General features: G+C 44.0%; 1 protein-coding gene across 1 annotated transcript in view; it reads right to left on the bottom strand.

The window, feature by feature from the left end:
• The window catches only part of SMARCA2 (SWI/SNF related BAF chromatin remodeling complex subunit ATPase 2), a 176,602-nt gene that overhangs the window by 107,138 nt on the left and 48,372 nt on the right, over positions 1-21,092 (bottom strand). The window contains exons 12-20 of the mRNA XM_077759300.1: positions 16,705-16,758; positions 13,613-13,743; positions 13,130-13,187; positions 10,900-11,000; positions 9,314-9,461; positions 5,575-5,738; positions 4,185-4,251; positions 3,396-3,506; positions 490-732 (exon numbers count right to left, since the gene is read on the bottom strand). Coding sequence (XP_077615426.1) covers positions 490-732; positions 3,396-3,506; positions 4,185-4,251; positions 5,575-5,738; positions 9,314-9,461; positions 10,900-11,000; positions 13,130-13,187; positions 13,613-13,743; positions 16,705-16,758 — 1,077 coding nt within the window. The remainder of the gene's footprint in view (positions 1-489; positions 733-3,395; positions 3,507-4,184; positions 4,252-5,574; positions 5,739-9,313; positions 9,462-10,899; positions 11,001-13,129; positions 13,188-13,612; positions 13,744-16,704; positions 16,759-21,092) is intronic.

Here is a 21,092-nt window from a genome sequence, read left to right as displayed (position 1 = left end):
AAAAAAAAAAAAAAAAAAAAAAAAAAAAGTGAACAGAAAATTAGTGTGGAGTAGTTTAGTTTTACACACAAACTCTTCATGAGGACAGTTTAAAGAGAAGCCCAAGTTTGCAACAAGGAAATATCTGTTTTAAGTTTTGTGTTCACTTGGTTCAGCTGATCTGGTTAAATCGATTCAACAAATATCTCTCGTTCATCTGCCCTATGGCCCATATAGGTAAGCATTCCAACAGTCAGGAACATTTTCTGATAGCCTACTTAACACGTTGTCAAAAGACCAAGGATCCTAGATTCTGGGATCCTAGACCATTTTCTTAGGACAGAAAATAACCCTGGAAAGAGAACATATGCACCCAGTGATGAGCTTTGTAAAGTGAGCGACACTGTAAACCACCCTATGGGCTTTCTGTGGTTCTAACATTCTCGGCTTTGGGTTCCTTATGTTCATTTCATTGCCATACTGTGGAAAATACAAAAGTTAGACCAGTACCCTTTCTCCAGTCATGGCAAATGGAGCATTAAACCACTGTTCAAATGTGCTGCAGCTCTTAAAAATTGTGGGGAGGAGGAAGTTAAGGAGGGCCCAGAGTTCCGGGAGCTTATTCTGCAGCGGGGTCCCGGTCAACAGGATCCTTCTGGGGGCCACATAGTGAGTGTTCAAGACCTGAGTCAGCTTGCAGTGATGATTCTTCATTCGGTGGCCTTCATCCACTATCATGTATTTCCACCGAATCTGTAACACACGAGGAAGGACCAACATGTGGTGAGCAAGGGAAAATACAACTACTTGTAACACACAGGCAGTGGTGTGGAAAACCAAAGAATTCATACTTTGTGCACACTGTGGTGTGATTCCCCCTCGGATAAAAGAATCTCAGTAGTCTATTTCCCATACCTGATGGATCATATAAGACATCATGTGATAATGGAATGTCAAAGCCGCAGTGTTGCATAGGGGCCATATGATGCCAAACTGCTCTTCCCAAAGAAGAAAACTTGAGCCCCGAAAGAAGTGGTTGAGCCGGGACTAGCTCCTGTGTCTCACCACCCAACCTTCCTTCTCCTATTAATGCTATTCCAGATTCAGTGTTCATGCTGCCTCTGCTCAGAGAAAGTTACAGAACAGAGCTCTCCACTTGAAGCAAAGATTAATGACTGGTTTTCCAAGATGGCGTCAGCAGGTACTTATAGCTGAGCTATTTTGGCTTCATGCCTTCTTTTCTATTATTATATTGGCTGACTAGAACTTTTGGGGCTTGGCTCAGCACAGTGTTTTTTTTTTTCTTTTTAATTTGAATGAGTTGCTAACATTTAAAAGTTGGAATATTTCACATAAAAATCTGGACATCCAGCTTCTCTTAAAAAAAATAAGAAGATCTGGCAACCTGGAGTCCCTTGGTTCAGATATATCCCTTACCTGCCAGATCCAGGATCACTGTTTTGAGATATCTAAAATGAAAGCGCATGCTCACTAGCACTGAAGACAATGCTAAAATACCATCCCTCTATTTTTGCCGGAACTTGGGAATTAAACACAATCTTCTTTCCCAGCATGACTACTGCTTTAAAAATAAAGAATGGCCATATGACACAATCTTCCCTCCTAAGTCTACACACAGGCCCCTTCCTCTCTCATAACTTACCCTTCAGCCCTCTTCAAGGTCATTGGTCTCAGTTTCTTTAAGTGAGAACAATGAGGAATGTCCCACTAAGCCTATTCATTCCCTACAAAACAGTGGCAATGGCCAAGAAAAGCATCTGGTGCTCAGATGTCCCCGGATCCTGCTGCAAAGCTCCCAGAGAGGAGGGGGGAAACTAGCACAGTATTCTAGATGGTTCCTGCCTTCCTCATTAAAAGAGATGGTAAAATCGGGGGAAGAGAAATAAAATCATCTGTCAGTCTGGGATGTTTGGGTAAAAGAAACTACCAGAGTTTGGGGTTTTTTGCTCTTCTTCCACCATCTCTAAGAAAAGTGTTTAAGAACGAAGCTCTATGGAAAACTGTCCCAAGCTTACCAACAGCATGAAAAGGGGCCAGCAGATAAAAATGTATTCAAGTGAGGCTTCGAAATCTACTTTCCTAATTTTGCTTATGACCTAATAAACAAGGAATCAGGGAACGTTGATTTTGCTAAATTTACTAATTTACCAATCAGGTCTTCTGCTTGGGCAAAATATCACTACCCCTTTCTATAGCCTCAGTAACAAATAAAAGCAATTCATCTCATTACCAGGCATCTCTGATGAATTCTGAAATACATATGCACAAGCCGTGATAGGGTGTTTTTTTTTTTTAAAGGATCTCAAATGTGCAAACACATTCCCGTAGTAATATTGAAAACATGTCATTTTTGACACTGCCAAGTTCCTCTCTGAGTTCGAGGAGCAGGCACACAGCACTGCTGCCAGTGCCATCTCAATTATGAAGCCTCCCCTGGGAGCGCACTTCCTGTGTGCTGTTTCCTGTGATGCCACGAAGGGAACGCTCAGTTCCCCGAGCAAAGGTTTAACCCAGAGATAGAATGGATCCAAGAAACAGGGATTCTGTTCAGGTCTGGCCATATCTTAGTTTCAGATTAGAGCACCTGGGTGGTACCGTGCGAGCACAAGAAATTACCAAAGGGGAAAAACAAAAGGAAGTTTTCATAGTTGCTCCCACGAATGAATGAATTTCCGTCATTCTGCGTGACTGCGTGGCGGGAGGGGCAAGGTTTCATAAGCGAGAAACAGTTCTCTATTTTATGGCTACAGGACAACTGAGGACACACAAATGAAGAGACACGAAGGCTGCAGGTGGAAAAGGCGGCTCGCTCAGCTTCAAGTAAATAGTCAGGGAAACAGCCCAGAGTCATTCAAACAATAGCCCATAATTTTCCCGGGAAACACAGAACAGCACCAAAGCCAAAGCTGCATCCTGGATAAATGTTCGTATGGAGAAGACCATATGGAGAGGTGCCCACTCATCTTTGGAAGGACAGAGGCACCAGACGAATGAAGTCATGCGGCTGACAATAACCCAGGGCAACGAAAACAATTATTTCTTCTACAAGCACGTTCAGGGCCACTGGAGAGAAAAAGAGTTGCAGAGGGAGCCCAGGTGAATTTTTTAAGAGATGTAAACTCATTAACGATGAGAGGCTAGGTAAGAGAACCAGAATCAATGACATATGCCAGAAAAGAAAAAAAAAGCATGCATAAAATTAAAACCCATGACCAAAATATACCTGATTCTTGGAGCGAGCAAGAAAGAGAGAAAGAGAGGGAGAGGGCAGGGGAGAGAGAGAGAAGCCATCTAATGATCAAATTATACCAGCGAGTATAATTTGGGGAATACTTTACACTGCAGCGCAATGGTCCGTAATTAGAGGTAAAAGAATTTTTTTTTTTCAAACATACCTTTGCAAGAATGTGCTTGTCTTTGATAATGTACTCATAAGTAGTCAAGAGGACGTTGAATTTGCCACTCCGCAGCTGGGGGACAAGGGAGCGACGCATGGCAGGGGTGCCCTGAATGGAAAGAAATATATATATATATATACACATACACACACACACACATTCCCCGGGGAAGTAATGTGAGCATTTTGTCTCACTATTCATGGCTTAATGGAGCCCAGACACGTGACTGAGAATTGCACATATATGCATTATCATATACAGATCCATTATCCAGGAAGAAAGTGGTTGGCGAAATCACACACATCTGGACACTTTTCAGACCCTTACAGACAGGCCTTCCCACTGAAAACCAGGGGTGGGGAAAGAGAGAAAAGGAAATTATGGCAACCTCGAGGTAGTGGAGACCCCGCTGCCCCGCAGGAATGCATCACTGCTACGGGACCCTACAGCAGGCGGCCCGGGCGCCTGGGTGATTGCCGAACTTTGCGGGAACCGTGGGCATAGCAGCACGCAGAATGTGCGATATTTGTCATTTGTATTACTCTCATCAGAAACCTCGCAATATGATAATTAACAATTTTCTTCTGCATTTCACTATCTGAAAGTAATTATGGTTTATTACAGTAATCTTCTTGGGATGATTAACTCACACTGTTTGGTACATGATGTACATGACAAAACTTTACAACCAAATACAGTTCACAGATGTGCATATGGAACAGAGGGAAAAAAATAGGGTCTATTTTTTGCTTCCCCACATTTATATATAAATACAGCATTCCAAACCTTGTAAGAAATTTTCACCACAGAAGGAGCCCATTTGTCAAATTCATATGTCCAGTTAGATAGTGTCCTATGGAACAAAAAAGAAAACATTCAGAGAAAAAGACATTTGTAAGAAAAATCAGTGGTTAAAAAGATGTTCTTATTCATGCTCAGGCCTCACCTTGAAAGGGGCTAGAGAATATAAAATATCTCAACTACATATTTCTCTTAAAGGTGTGGGAAAAGAGATAAGCAGGGAATAAGACACCCCAAAGCATGACCAGTGTGTGTGTGAGTTCCTAAGAAATCTCATCAGAAAAAAAAATTAAATGCATAAACATCGAGGGGGGGAGAAAAACCCTTAATTTCTATATTGACAACAGCCATTGCCAGAGTGATTGATGTGGGGACCCTTTAGAAGCAGCCATGTAAGTGCACAGAAAAGTTGAGTCAGGAAAAAGAAATTTAAAAAGCACGTGAAAATATTAAATAAATCTGTCAAGAGAGAGCAGGGGAAAATTAGTGAATGCCTTTTTTTTTTTTAAATCCCTGAAAACATCACCATAACATAGGAGTCAGAACATGCAAAATATAGATAAAGAGAAAAACATGTACTTGAAACGTGGATACAATACAAAGGATGTCTAAATACTATGGATTCGGATAATGCAGATTCCGAAGGCTTTGCCAATAGTCCTCATTTGGACAGGATTTGCAAGGGCTAAACCAGAATCTTTTTTTTTTCTCAAGTCTGTACCAGCACTGAGATCGATGACAACAACGATCTCAGGGATTAACACTGTAATGTAACACCCACAGCCAGAGACCCCACACCCAGAGGAGGGCGCTTCCCGACAGGTATTCCTTCTCTCAAGAGAGTCGGGCAAAGACCTCTGAGGAGACACCCAGGGGGCCAGGCTCGGGGAACCATGGAGAACAGCAAGATCCGTCGCCCTGATCACTGAAATTAAACTGCACGTTCCAAAGGGACTCTAATGCAAAATTCACACGTGACGATTGTGATTTGGATTCTGCTTTAGAAGACACAGCAAAGGCAGGTTTAAGAAGACATACTTTTTGGATTGATGTAACCTTTTGGAAATAGGACAAGGGAAAGATATCGAAGAAATCTTAAAAAAAAAAACAAAACATGTCAAAACCTTTCCACTTCGTGAGCCACTGAAGGTGTCATGATGAATAAGAACTAACTGTGCCACATGCAGGCTGCGTAGACCACAGTGCTAATGGCTGNCAGGGAAAACCTAAATCCAGATTAGATGCTCTTGGTAATCCCACTACATGCTAAAACTCTACCTTACATGAAAAACAAGGGCAAAAAAAAACCATGAAAAACTAATAGGGCAATCTACAACCTACAGAAAGATAGTGCGAAATAAATGACTTTACTTACGAAAGGGGGACAATGATGAGATAGGGGCCATTGAGTCTTTTGTGCTCCATCAGATAAGTGATGAGCGCAATGGTCTGTATGGTCTTTCCTAGCCCCATTTCATCAGCTAAGATCCCGTTCAAATTGTTATTATACAGGGAAACCATCCATTCCAGGCCCTGGAGCTGAAATGAAGAGTAATTGCTTCAATTATCCAAGATCTGCACAGGTAATTAATACTAATACAACTCAAGTGAGGCTGTGACTTCTTAACTCCTCAGTGCTGTAAGTTGGATTTCCCACAGTAGGCAAGTGGGGGGGGGGGGGGAGGGCACCAACACAAAAAGAATTTAAAATATGAGCCTGTAATCATCCCTGCTGCTTGGCAGGTGCTAAGTGTTAATCAGATTTAGAAATGACGGGCTGCAGCATACTGGTGGGATTTGAAGCAGCTTTCCTGCTCATCCCTACTTAGCATTTCACAGTATATGACATTCCAGAGTGATTATAAATGAAGGAAACCCAAACTAAAATCCATTCCAACCACTCCAAGAACAAAAAGCCAATGTGAGGATTAGAGACAAACAAACCAGAAGGCAGGGCTGGCACAGAGATCAGAGATCATTAAGAACAGCCTTCTTGGCAACTGGAGAGACTCCCCCGGGGTGGGATCCCCTCCGGGGAGGAAGCAGGGTGACCAGGGAGCCAGGGGCGCGCTGCTGGGCTCCAGAGGAGCACATTTCCTGGCGGAGAGAAAGCTCCTGGGCACCACTCTGCAAAGTGGGTGCTCCCCAAGGGCACCGCCCTGGAAGCTGACTGCCTGGAAACATGTCCACACATTTTTCAAGCACACAAGCTCTGCACCAGAGATGTGGCTTTGGGGTTCCTGTGTTAAGCACAAGAAAGGTGGGGTAAAAATACAGAACCGCCCCACTTCCTTCCCCCAACCACCAATACCAATAACACCACCATCCCACACATGCTGGATTTAAATGGCAGGAGCCACTTAATATTTATTTACATGATATACGTTTACACGTTTACATGTTACATAATACAAAGAACTATTTACATACATTATGTGCTACGTAATACTCAGAGTAAACGTATATAAATATACAAATACACAAATATGTGTATCTGCTAAAATCAATTTAGCTTGCTAATGAAGTCGTACTTAGAGAAATGTTCGTTTTGTTTTATGTAAAAACAAAGCGAGTAACTCAATGATTTTCATTACTTATTAAGTGACTGTTCTGTGCAAAGGACCATGCATGGAGGTAGGGAAGATGGACGCATGGGTGTGTAGGATGCACGCCTCCCTTCAGAAGCTTCCAGTCAAAGAAGAGACAAAAGGCATTCAGACATACACGTACGCCAAGAAGCGCCTGAAGGTACGTGGCATACACATAAATAGTATCATTTAAAACTGTACCAGCACACATAAGCAATCGTATTGAGCAGAGATTTTCTGAGGGAGGGCACTGCCAAGGTCTGCAGAAATACCTCCACAGGCCACTTGGGCTACCTTGTAGCACGCAAGACTCCAAATTCCTCCTACAGGTTGCAGAACGACAGCAACACCGAGAGACGGGAGAAACAGGCTCTGAGGGCACGGGGGGGAAACGACTGGACACCACAGTGGTGGGCGGGGGGGGCGGGGGCTGCATGCCTGCAATAGGACCCTGAGACCACCAGACCTTTCGTGAAGTCAACTAAACGCCAGAAACATCCAGAGAGTGGTTTAGCAGATTTTTTTCCCCCACTGAAAACTGGCAAAGGGGCTGACTTTGGCATCTGTGTTCAACCCGGATAAAGCAGAAGCGTAAGCGGGCCGCAGAGGAGACTGGAAAGTCACGGAAACTGTAGTAAGTGAGTTGGATTTCTCGAAACCCCGGAACCGGAAGGCCCGGGTACCTAAGAACACTTGTGCGGCTTTCCCCGGAAGCAGCAGCAGACCCCTCCCCTCCGCCCCCGTGTAGCACCGGGGTCACAGGGCTATTAAAGATACAGAAAACATGCCAAGGAGCAAGGTGACAGAAAGCTAACTCAGGGACACAGGGGTCCAGGAAGATGCTGAGCCGCAGGTTTGTGAGACGGAACTCGGCGGAGCGAAAACCCGGAAGAGGCCTGACGCGCATGCTCAGAAAGCTACGGCAGAGGAGGAGGGGCATAAAACTCACAGCCGGAAACCGGGGAGACAGGTGTGAAAGGGCTGTGATGCCGGGTGATTAGAAAGGTTGTTGGACGGCAGGAGGAAATCAGTGTGGCGTTAACGCTGCTTTATGAATACTCCCAAGTATGCATCTTCCCTGTACAGCCCGACAACAGCTTACTAGAACAAACTATGAATTGACATCTACGCCAAGTAACGATGAAAACGACTCGGAACCTCGTGAAAGTAGCATGGTCTTCGTGCTTACTAAGGTCTACCGTGACCTTACTACCGCCAGAACACTGGTTCTCCAAGTGTGCTCCGGGGGCTCCTGCGGGGGACGTTTTCAGGACATCCACAAGGTCAAAACTATTCTCATAATATCACCAAGGCATTTATTCACCTTTTACATCATGTTGATATTTGCACTGATTGTGCAAAAGCAGCAGTGGGTACAGACCGCAGGCACCTTAACTCAAATCGAGGCATGACTGTGGCGATGGGCACTGTGACCTTCAGCCCACACAATGGCAGCAAGCACAGTGCCGAGTGTTAAGAGTTGAGGGGAGTCAAGTCCAAGAAGTCTGAGAACTTAAAGCAAATACTTGCTAAAGTATATTCCAAAGACTCTAATTTTACAGCATGTTAATAGGGGATACATCAACATAAAGTTTAGTGGTTGAAGAAATTTGGGGAATAGGAAGTTAAAGTTATTTCACTGCAGGATGCTCATGTGCAAGCACAGGTTACACGTTTATTTTTGCAGAGTCGTGAATGTACTCCTGCATAGCAGGGATAACCAGGAGGGATCACTTCCAAGGTGCCCATATGTCTGCTTGGCTCAGTGTAGTCCTGGGTTATGCCTGGTAAGGTCCCCTATACGTGCTCCTAAGCATCCAAATTTGCAATATTAAATTACACGGTAATCCTACTTACAGCTGATAGTATTTTCCATATTTATTTGACCACAGAAAAAAATTTTTTTTCTTTTTAAGGTACATCTCCTGGGACAAACACTTTGGGAAACACCAAAGTGGCAGGAGGTACAAGGCAGGAGCTGACCTTATTCCCACAGGTCAAATGCAACGTCTCTTATGTTTACAGTATATTTTTTGTCGGAACTCCCCATTTTATGGTGTCTTAAAAAAAAGTGTAAATGTAGTAGGCAGCAGCTCCTAAAGGCTGAGTCCATGGCAGTAAACTCCAGCCACCACTGCAAGTTTTGAAGAAATCCTTCATTTACTTCAAGAGGGGGCCCAGATGTTCCCTATACTCATAGAATGCGGCTGGGTTTCCCTTTGTGCAGAGATCCACAATAAAACCGCTCCAAACGTGAAAGCCCCTATTTCTTAAAACGCAATTCACCCGAAAATCATGGAAGAGAAAATGGGTGTGCCCTAGTCAGGTGGTAAGATGGAAGCGCTCTAAAACGAAACTGAGAGGCACGATGGAAGAGAAGCATCCTGTTACAAGCCACGTGACCCCAGATGGCTCCCCATCATCAAACTTCTTAAGCAGTCAACATGCCCATGGGCAAGACCCACTCCAACCAAAATTAGGTACAAGACTGTGGCCTGCCAGGAAGGCATAAACTGCACCCATTACCTGATAATGCTTCAGGGTCCCGTTGATGAGGAGGGCGGACTGCTTCTCCACCCTCTCCGAGATGGCATGGGCCACCGTGTAGTAGGACTGTGAGCCTCTGGCGCTGTACTGCATGCTGTATTCATCATCCACGTCTTGCTTCGCGGTCCTGAGACACAGAAAGTGAGGAAATCATCCACAGGCAATTTGGTGCCTGAATGGGGAGCCTAAAATAGCTGCGGTGAGTATGGCGTATTGATCACCTACTTCCTGTCTTCCAGTTCAAAGACATTATCTGTAACCTTCACAAAAAGAGTAAGGTAGGCTGAGTGGTATCCATCCCCATTTTACACGTGTGGGGAGCTGTAGGCTCACAGAGGTGAATTCATTTTTCTGGGCCACATAAAAGGTAGTGGATTCCGGGTCTACGTGTGGGGCCACTTGACCTCAAATGACCGATACGAGCCTGAACTGTAGCCCGGCACATGAACGTGTTGCCATGAGGCTTTCCTAGGCTCTTGGGATGCAAAGATAAATCCTGTCCACAGAACGCTGTCTAGAGCTTGCCCAGCAGCTGAGAGGGGGAGCAAGGTGCGTAAAACGACAGGAGGGACAGGCCAGCTTCTGCTTCCTCTGCCTTGTTAACCAGCCGGTATTTTATTTCACAGGCAGTGGGGACCATCAAGGGCAGGGATGGGGGTGCGAGGTTCTAAACCTTTAGTAAAGGAGGAATGGCAGACTAAGAAAACAAAAGTTTCCTAATGTGGGGCCTATTGCCTATTTCTGTGTGTTTCTTTTAAATCTCATCCCTTTATATTATTTGTTTTTTAAATAAAATCTATTTATTTATTTTGAGGGAGACAGAGACAGCGCAAGTGGGGGAGGGGCAGAGAGAAAGGGAGAGAGAGAATCCCAAGCAGGCTGTCAGCACAGAGCCTGATGCGGGGCTCAAACCCATGAAGCCATGAGATGACCACCTGAGCCGAAACCAAGAGTCAGATGCTCAACTGACTGAGCCACCCCAGGTGCCCCGAAACCTCATCACTCTAAAAATGTTGTAGTTTGCATATCATTTGCCCCAAGTTTTCTCTTAATTATTAGAGCTGCACAAGCAAAGTGCTGACATAGAGGATGGCCTGGGTGAAGAATGGAGCAAGCACTCAAACACAGGGAGAAGGGGGTGCTGAGGGGTCCTGGAGTGCTGTGGAGAACCAGGCAGGAGGCAGGTTAATGGGAACCAGGAGGGAATGCCATTTCTCATGGGGTGGGGGGGTTCAGGGTGAGGGTTGATGCCATTGAGAGGGGTGGGAAGGACAGCTGAGCAGCCAGAACGACCGGGGCAGGTCTGATCAATTCAGTCCTGGGGCCAAGGGCCCAGGTGGGAGAGAGTCCAGGAGTGAGGCTGAGCTGGAGATGGGGATTCGGGAGGAAGGAAGGGGATGCCCCCGAAGCTTGGGGGTTAACTCTGTCACCACATTTGTTTCACGTCGGATGTGGGCGTGAGGTCGGTTGGCCTCCTTCCTTAGACAAAATTTTCTACACGAAAATCCGTAAAGCACAATCTTTCTGAAACACACTGACAAGGGAGAAAACTGAGCGATACACACTCAATGATCTGTTTGGCATCCTTCTCAGAAACCTCTTCACTGTTTGGATCCAGAAGTATTTTCTCTTCCGTGTCCTGCCGACTGGACTCCTCTTCTTCATCCTGGGGAGGGTATAGAGATACGGGAAAGATTCCACTTTAGCGAGGGAACCTAGACAATGGGCATTTTCTGAAAAGCGACTGGGTGGTACTCAACTTCACAGAGGAAACGCAATTAAGGGAGGAAGTAAATTTAACACTTTCCTGAACCGGGCAATATGCCATTCCATTTCTGTTTAAATCATTGAATAAGAGAATAAAAGAAACCCTCTGAGGATTCCTTAGGACTCTCGCTCCCAGGAATTAATATGTAAATGTCATGGCAGGTTGAATATTTATCATTGTTTGGTTATCAGAGTCCTACAGACCAGATCTGCTCTCACTTAGAAACATTCTAGAGCCTTCTCTCCAAAGCCAGACTTTAGAAGCTTACTATTATCCTTCTCATAAAAATGCTCTCTGATAATGCCAGTGGGCCTTGGACATCGTCCCCGATGCATTCAAGGTAGAGGGGCTGGAGCTTGTGAACACACTGCCTTCTGTGACGTCACATCACATATTTCTGAATATTTAGATTAAAACTGTCAATAACTTGGCAAAGGACTTATGACCTCTCCTCAACTGTATACTATGTTCTGCTGATCTGTTTGAAAGCTTTGCTACATAGCCATTATATCCACCACCAACCACTGGTGTTGAAGGCTCAGCCCTTCCAGATAGTCGGGTAGAATTTCTTTAAAAGCAGGTTTCAGGAGAATAATGCTTTCCCATAACTCCTGAATGAAAACATACGCATTGGCGTGATATTAACGCTGACAGTCAAACCTAGGCTAACAGATCATTGCGATGCCGGGGATTTGGCAAGGAGTCAGTACAGCTCCTTCGTTTTCCAGGCGAGGGGTGAAGTTCTGAGAGGGGGCCGTGACTCATCATGAGTGGGAGACCCAAGATGAGGAGTCGGGGTTCCGAGACCCCTGGGTCAGAGTTCACTCTATTCCCAGCTGCCTAGAGCTGTCGGCAGGTGTCAGTCTTGGGCTGACATCTGATAGCTGATAACCCACTTTATCTCATCTCTGTCCCTCCCCGGCTCTCTTCCTCAATGACAAGATTCTTCCAGTGGGTCACTTATGGCCATACTCATACAAGGAAACAAGAAACATTTCTAAAATGGATTTTGTGAGCTTTAAAGACCTTGGAGCAGAAGTGGCCTATAAAATATAAAGTAGCATGCAACCCAAAGCTGTTTAACCCAAAGCTTTTTAATAGGGCACTTGTTGTTTTCTTTAACATAACTTTTATTATTTTCCCTCTTTGTAAAAGTTAACAAGTGTTCGTGGTAGATTCATTTGGGGGAAAAAGAGGGGGGACCACAAAGAGAAGACAATAACAACTGTCTTAAAACTCTGGCGAGCTATACAACCGGATCTGTGGTGTCTCCGCCATGGCGCCCTCTGAACCAGGATTCCTCAACACTGGCAAACAGAATTAATGTTTCTGCTTCTCACTAACAATGCTCTTAAGAAGGTGATAAATGTCTTCTTTAAATCCTATTTTAATTATTAAGCATTTCGCAGTTGATCTAAAAAAAACCCTTTACTATTATTTTTTTAAGTTCCATTGAAAGTGTCCAAGATTACCACTTCAGGTTCCAGATATCTACAAGAGACTGAGGAGAAAGGGAAACGTGCTTCTCCTTGGGTCACGGGTACATCCAAGGAATTCAAATGAGAATCACGTTTAAGGAGAAGCCAAGAGGATCAATAACCTCATTTGGTCATGTTGCCCTTTCATCTAAGTTTCCAGGTGTTCGACTGCAAATACACTCAAAGGCCTCCAGAACTGCAGAAACTTCTAGGGGCTGAGCCTCAGCATGACCCAGGTTAAGGCAAGGCGCTGCCTTCTCAAAGTAATCCATCTTCAGTTCTCCCCCAAAAGACCGCTCCACCACCTCCAATATAATGCTAGCTTCTCTTTTCTTGGATTCAAATAAATTTAGAATTCACCAGGTTTCCCCATTGGCCAGGAGTCTCCGGAGGTCACTGTACCACTAGACACGTGCCATCATGGCTTTGGCTCATCCTTCACCTCCAGGCGTCCCCCAAATGCTAACACTGGAGGAAGAAGTGACAGACATGGGTGCCTCCTCCATCAACTTTGAACCCCATACGCTCCAAACACAGGTGCCTACGTACCTCCTCCTCGTAATCAGAATCACTCTCTTCACTGTCGGATCGAGGGGCGACTTCGTAACTATGGGAAAAGGAGTGGGAATGAGAGGGGGCTGAGTTTTTTAAACCCTAAGACAATATGTACACCCATGACCTAACTAGCATGTTCCATGTACAAATGTCAAATACAGGTCAAATGACTGTAACCAGATCGGCAAAGGGCATGCTGTTTTAGTCCCAAGGTTTTACGAGGACCACAAAAATCCAAGAAGCCAAAGGATGCCAGTATTTCTGCTTTATTGTTTTTTGGCTTTTTTGTTTGTTTGCTTGCTTGAATTTATTTTGAGTGGGTGGGGGAGGGGCAGGCTCTGAGCTGAGAGCAGAGAGCTTGATGCAGGGCTCAAACTCCTGAACTGTGAGATCACGACTTGAGCTGAAGTTGGACGCTTGACCGACTGAGCCTCCCAGGAGCCCCCCACCCCCAGGATTTCTGCTTTTAGGCCGTACCCAGGATTCATCTCCAACCAGGCGTCCAGCTGACTTGCTTTGGGTGCTTCTGGTCCAAACAGGACCTTGCCAGTTTCTGTGTGAGTCACTTTGACAGGGAGGTCGCTCATCTGACTGCTTTCATCTATGGGCTAGAAAGGAGAAAAAAGGTACACATCACCGCTTGGTGTCAACACAGCCTCCCAGTTCTGCGCTGGGCCTGTCTCAGCCTTCCGGATGCCCAGCGTCTGAACCCCTGTTCTGTGAATGAAAAGTTCACCACCTACGGAATCCTGGCAGGAAGCGGAAGACCACCTCCTACTGAAGAAACTGAAAACACCAGCCTCTCTTGCAGCGCCTCTCTACCAGCACAAGACCTCGGCTCCATCCACCGGATGCACTCGCCAAGGCTCTGTATAGGGACCCAGAGGGCTGGGGAGGCGGGAGAACAGGCATGCTGGAGGGAGGGCAGAGCACAGTGACTGGCCCCTACCAGCTCCTGCTGACTCCCAGTGTCAACCCCAGGCCTTGCTGTTGAGCTTCGAGCTTCCGGCTGCAGCCTTGAGGCACGTTCTGGGAGATCTGGCCCAACAGTCCATTAATATACTCCTTTTTGACTTAAATCTGGCAGGGTTGATCTTTGCCATTTGCAACTCAGAACCCTCAACCCCCAAATAATACTTCCCCAGATAACAGCTATTGCAGAGTCAGGGTTTCTGAGAGAACGGGAACAGAGAGAGGTATTGTGATTTGTGTCACCTCATGAGGGGACAGTCCGGGCTCCTGCAGAACCAAACGGCCTGGCATCTACCCGGCAGCCACGGGTAACCTGGGGGCTGGTGACTGTAAAGCCAAAAGCTCTGCTCGTCTGAAACCTGGCGAATGGGCCAAGACCGAAGTTCATTATTAGACTCCCAGTGACAAATGGCTTGCTCAGAAAATTAGGAGAATAAATGAAATTGCAGAGGCCGCATTTAACCTACTTCAGAGAACAAATTGTTTTAAAAGGCATAAAAATGGAGTAATCCTATGCAAATGTGGGCAACTGATTACACGGTGACATCACCTCTAGGAGGAGACTCCCAGGTCAGACGTGTGGCTTTGGAAATGCTTGATTTGTGAGGAGCGCTCCAGTTATCTATCTCCTTAAAGGTAATAAAATTCAACATTTAGACAATTTATCATTTCCAAAGGATTTTTCCTAAGTTGTTCTTAACTGGAGTCAAACAAAAATGGAAGGAAAGACAGCATACGGTAGCTTATCTTCCATATCTTATAGTAAATGACCAGAGGGGCGCCTGAGTGGCTCAGTCCATTGAGTGTCCGGCTTCAGCTCAGGTCATGATCTCATAGTTATGGGTTCGAGGTTCATGGGTTCGAGCCCTGCGTCGGGCTCAGTGCTGACAGCTCAGATCCTGAAGCCTGCTTTGGATTCTGTGTCTCCCTCTCTCTGCCTCTCCCCCACTTGCACTCTGTCTCTCAAAAATAAAAAACCATTAAAAAAATGGTTTTAAATGACCAGAAAAAAAAGTTCTTTCTCCCTTCTTCAACAAAACACTGTAAGAATACAAAACAATATTTTAGCAATTATCTACAAAAATTAGCTTTTAAAAAAAGCAAAGGCTTACTCCAAAGTGCCTTTTTTGTTTTTCTTTTATGTGTGCTAAAGCAGTGCATGCGAACACCATTACTTCGCGTGCACGACCTTTCTTCCTCATTAAAGTGAAAGGTCATCTACACACCCACGCAATCAAGACCTACCAGTCACTCTCACCTCCCTTGCAAAAGTCATCTTCCGTTACCTCGAACTATTATAACAGAGCTTGTTTCATTGCTTATGTCATGCCTCAAAGAAAATCGGGAATCACTGGAGCTGGAATTAGATCTTTGGCAAAGAGCACTGAATGAACACAGCAGAGTAGAAGAACATTATTTCAAAACAAACTGAGCAAGATGTCCACTTTGCCAACTTTAGCAAACTGAATGCACATGTTGAAATTAAAGGAAAAAAAAAGGTGCATGTCACAAGCCCAAGATCAGGGGCTAATTTTCCCAGACAGGATAAGAGGTAAGAGCACTGTCCTGCTAACGTTAAATGTCTCCCTGTGTGCTTGTTCATTACAGAGCTGCGTGAGGTATGCTCAGGTAAGGCTGGGGGCTCTGACAAGTCAGAGTTGTTTCTAGTATATGGTATTCATCCCCTAGAAAGGCCCACTGAGAGGGCCTTACACGTTAGACTCTTCTCCCGATCTCTTCTTTCCCTGTGATAGATTACAGTGGTTAAGCCACATTTGTTCTTCAAGATGTATCTGCGCAGAATAGTGGTTTCAGCCTTTTTTTTGTGGACCCAGGCTGTTCATGTTCAGAGTACGCCTCCTATGAAGGGTGATTCTAGAAGGGTCCCCCAAGCAGGTTTATCAGAATTCATGAGAGGAGAAGACAGTTTGAAACAATCCCCTTCCCATCCTGCTCTAGGCCAGGTGGGGGAGTGGGGGCAGGGGGGTGGGGTATGTATGCCTTCTCATATGAATCACTGGCAGAGAACTTTGAGTTTTGGGGAGGAAAAAAAAGTCCAATAAGTAAGTAATTGTGTCCTCATGATTCAGGAGAATTGGAGAATTTTCAAAATCCTAGGAAATAACATTTAGGAATGTGCTCATAACTCTACACAGAGAAGCCCTATCACAAGCCCACACAAAATGTCAAAAAATAAGTTAGCCAAATATGTAAATTGTTTATGGAGTTTCATAATTTCAAATTGGTAATACATTAGGGAGACTGGGTCATATTTTATGTTTCTGTATCCTTTACTGGGAAAATGCAAGTATACAATCACTTAAGGTTTTTACACACATTCTATGCACTCATAAACATGTAGGTGCACAGAAGATTCCAGAAGGTACACAAGAAACTTAGTCTGAGACAGAAGAGTACTTTCCAGTATATCCCTTTTATGCTATTCTAATTTTCAACTATGCTAATGCACTACTATTTTTACTTAGAAATGAATAGCTGAGTAAAAATAAAGTTGGTATTCACAGAAAATGGTGCTGTAGGGCATGGCGGGAACTCATGGAGCGGAACGCAGCAGAAATGGGTGCAAAACGCCTCACCTCTCCGTCTGGTCCCAGGGCAGACTCGCCTCCCTCGGCAATCTCTTCAGCCTTCTGCAAAACAAAGTCAAGATATTACGCATGCGTGAATCAAGATGGTCACCAGAAGAACTCTGGCAATGCTGTGGTATAGTACTTCATCACCACTCGTCGTCATCATCCAACAAAGCTTACGTGTTAATGCCTTTTATTAGTATTTCTCTTCACTGTCTGAGACAAGGTGTGTCTTTCACTAGCAACTTCCGGGAAGTTACTGAAAGCCATGTAGGATTCAAGGCGGTCACACACCAAAGATGTGTGGGTCGTGTCTTCCAGGACCCAAATTGCTGAAGATATGAGGACATCAAGGTTGAGGTCAGCACGTGAAATGTCCTTCCTGTGTTTGGCACCAGGAAGACAAATCCTGATGTAACTGGCTCAACATTCCCTTGGCAAGTTTTCTAAAAACGTCCATCACAAATAAACTCGGAACTGCTCTTGGGTCTTAATAATATAGAATTGTACGACAATTCTGTCAGTTCTATGGATGTTTTCCATTCAACCTAATTGGCTTTTCATAATATATAGTATTTCCACCAGTGGGTGATAGGAGGAAATGTGATACAGATACTGTGATCTCATGAAAAATTCTGTCATCTGCCATTTCTTAAATATTTCAATATCTTAGTCCATTAACCTCTATGTGCGTCAAAGACAGCCTAAATGAAAAGCTAAGATTATGTCACGTTTCGTACATATCCGAGAGAGTCTCATCTGGAATAAACACAGAAGAGTCTCAAATTTCTTACATTTATAACAACCTCTTTGACAAGGGAAATCTTTACCATTACCTTTTCAGAATCCTTATTTTAAAGCTATTGCTGGAAAGCTATACTCTACATGCATAAGGAAAAAAACAAAAAAACCCCAACTTTAGTCATTTCCTTTATCAAGACATTTAAGAAAATGAGCTTTCCTCCCCTGGGCTCTTTAGTTAATTAAAAATATATATAATGATACAGAATCGATATTAACTCTACTCTGTTTACTTAAGGCATTGATTATATAATACATTTTTGCTTTCCATGAAAATAACGCAATTGTCTCTTGACAAAACAACTTGGAGAAAAATGTTCAAAATCGAACCTTTTGTCCATACTGAAGAAACGCAGTTCCCATAAACATTTGAAATTTTCCAAGTTCTTTCAAAATTTTCTTATAAGGAATATATGTACGTATGTATGCCAAAGCAAAGGGCATTTAAAAAAAATGTAGTGCTTCTACCAGAGAGTAGGAAATAAAATGCTCCCTTTGGTTATGATTTCCCAAGAATTTAATTTTCTATGTATGCCACCCCAAAGCGAAAACGTTTACAAGCTGAAAAGGAATGATCAGCGTCCAAAAGGCACCAGGCTCTGTATCTCGGCGAAGGATACAGAGAACAATGGCAGAAAAGCCCAGAAAAGAAACCACCCGTGTGATCAGCCCTTAACAGTTCCAATTTTGGAATTCTCGGGCACTACACTCAGGCGACTATTTTAATTAATGGGAGAAAGTCAATTAATCCCACCATTCTTTCCATACAAATCAGAAATGAGCTACAAATTTGGCCAACAAAGAAAATCGAATGAGACAATGAATAAGCCAATTTCCAATATCTAGCAAGTGGAACTGGATCACCATTTCAATGAATAGTACATTAAAAAGCTTTAAGGACCATAAATAATAGAATCAAAACCATTCTAAAGGATATTCTTCTATGAATATGCTATTGCCTAGCTCGAGTGTTATCTAAAAACTGCCTCACAATCCGGCCCTTCCTTTACTTAAAATCCTCTAAACTCATTTTAAAAATAATATCAAATTCAAGCGGCAATGTAATATTAGATTTTAAAAATTTGGTTCTGGAATGAGACCAGCAGTGCTTGGATCCCCAGCTCTGTCACTAAGTACGAGAGACCTGAGCTGTGTGATCTTGAGCAAATCTCGGTCTTGGTTTCCTCTTCTGTAAAAAAGGGACAGTAACAGCCCCTCCCTCACAGGGCTGAGGCAGGGCTGGATCACTATTTCAGTATGCACAATCCAGTGTCCTGTTATATACTGCTATATACATGGATACTGCTAGCGTCAACCTCCACAAGGCACAAGATTCAACGACAGTCCAAAGACTATTCCTGTATGTCTATGAGAATGGCTATAGCATGGCCTCAAAACTGCTTCATAAGATTGACCCCATGAAGTCAGAGATTTCTGTCTGTTTCATCACATGTGCATTCCCACACTGATAAGGGGTCTTGGCACATAAAAGATCCTAAGTGAATATTTCGGGAAGGAAGGAAGGAAGGAAGGAGGGAGGGAGGGAGGGAAGCCTCAAGAATAAAGCTTTCCACTTATCGCAGACTCAATGAATCATTATTGTAATTACATGCCAATATATTTGCAAACCATAAAATTAGTTAAGAACACACACACAATTCCTCACTGCACTGGCGTGCCCTGAATTTACACTCAATGCTGCTGCTATTACACAAGGTGGAAGCCAGGTGGCAGTCTACGCTATGGCAAGAGATAACACATTGTCCCATCATGCTTTGGATTCTTTCAGTTTGGTGATGATCTCTGATCTCCCATCACAGCGGTGCTTTATCCTGGCCGCCCACCCCCGCAAACATTAATAAGTAAGTAAGTAAGTAAGTAAGTAAAACAAAAAATCCCACAAAACATCCCTTTTCTTGGTTCAAGATGAACTCCAAACAGATTGCTACCGGTGCTACTATTGCCTCCCACCAGCTGAGGAACCTTCACATACAGTTATCTCCATCATGTGATTACAAACACATCCTACATTACCAGCTGATGCCTCACGTTATTTTTTTTCCCACTGATTAAAAACAAAGCAAAACAAAACAATCCACTGTAGTTCATCCATTGATCAGAACTAAAGGGATTCTGTCCTGGCTTCTTCTGACCTGCAAAAAGTTGGGAATGAATTATGCTTGCTGGGAGGAGAGAGGAATGTAATTCACCCAGTGATGGAAGGGGTTAGGGAACAAATTACAACTAAAGACAATGTGGCTTCCCAATTTCCAAGGCCAATGGCAATTTAGAAATTCCATTTAGGAACGTTCACCAAGCCGTGTGCACTGCTACCTGTTTTCCTTGCAGAAGCTATGTAAGACTCACTTGGCGACCAGGGGCGAAGAGGCAAAGGAACCTCTACATGGGAAAATCCCGTGTAAGCCGCACCCAGGAAAGCAAACTTCAGTAGGATGCTTTACTCACATTACTACCCTAACACCAGCCATGAACGGCCTCAATCCGTACAGAACTAGTTTTATACCACACATAATTTGTATGATAAAGCAAATGCATTTTATTCCCTAGCAGGTGTTGTTATACTATGCTAAAACAACATTCAAAAGTGCTTGCATCTCACAGACTCATTCTGTTTCAGTGGAAACCCAAGCTTTCAGAAACCACTTGGGTTATTTTTACTGTCATTTAAGTGGACCTTTGAGCATTAAGATAGGTGATCGGGCAATTAAAAATACCCAAGAATATCAAATGAACAGGCAAATGCACATTACATGCTTGTCCTCTTCAGGGAAAACCAACTCCAACATTTTTGACTCAAGTAACCGGTCAATCCAGTTAAGCAGGACTCTGATCCAAACTTCTGTTTTCACCCATTTTGATACTGAACTAATCAAATGAATCTAATAACACTGGCATTGCATTCACCTTCCTTGACCACAGTCCCTACGCTCAGATGCCCAGGATTACTTAGAACTTTTCTTTGACCTGTGAAATTGTCCTCACAGGGGAATATCATCATCTTGGTGGGGGAGAAACAGGAGAGACAGAAGAATTGAGAACTGGAGAGCAGCTTGAATTTAAAACAAATGTCTCAAGAACATTACTATACTTTTGCATCTGACGCTCTTTTCACCAAAAACTATACCAAGACGTTTTTCTGATTTGTCGATGTCTAAAAAGGGTAAAAACACATTTCCTCTTACTATACTGACCAATATGGTATGCTGTGCCGGAAAAACTCCCCCTCTAACACATCACAGTCCTGAGATTTACTCATAATAGTGTCTGCTGAGGAAGAGAATAAAAGAAGTTTCGGAAGGGAAACCGAACACCACAATGAGAAAGGTTTTTGGCCCAGCAGTCCCCCATGGATTCACGGACAGTTCCTATTAGCATCATTGAGTTTCCAAGAAATGTCACAAATTAATAGCAAGGGTGTAGTTCTGTTGGTATAAATGCCATAGAAAAATTCTGGAAGAGGGAATTAAATATTTATTTTTGGCCTGAAGTCAACAGCTCGGGAAGCTGAGCCCATGAAATGACTACGCCTCTTGAAAGTAGGTGGGATGGGGGAGGTCTGGGGGTGGGGGGGG

This window comes from Crocuta crocuta, unplaced genomic scaffold (assembly GCF_008692635.1).
Source record: "Crocuta crocuta isolate KB4526 unplaced genomic scaffold, BGI_CrCroc_1.0 scaffold41, whole genome shotgun sequence".
Lineage (NCBI taxonomy): Eukaryota > Metazoa > Chordata > Mammalia > Carnivora > Hyaenidae > Crocuta > Crocuta crocuta.
This window is presented reverse-complemented; position numbering and strand designations above follow the sequence as displayed.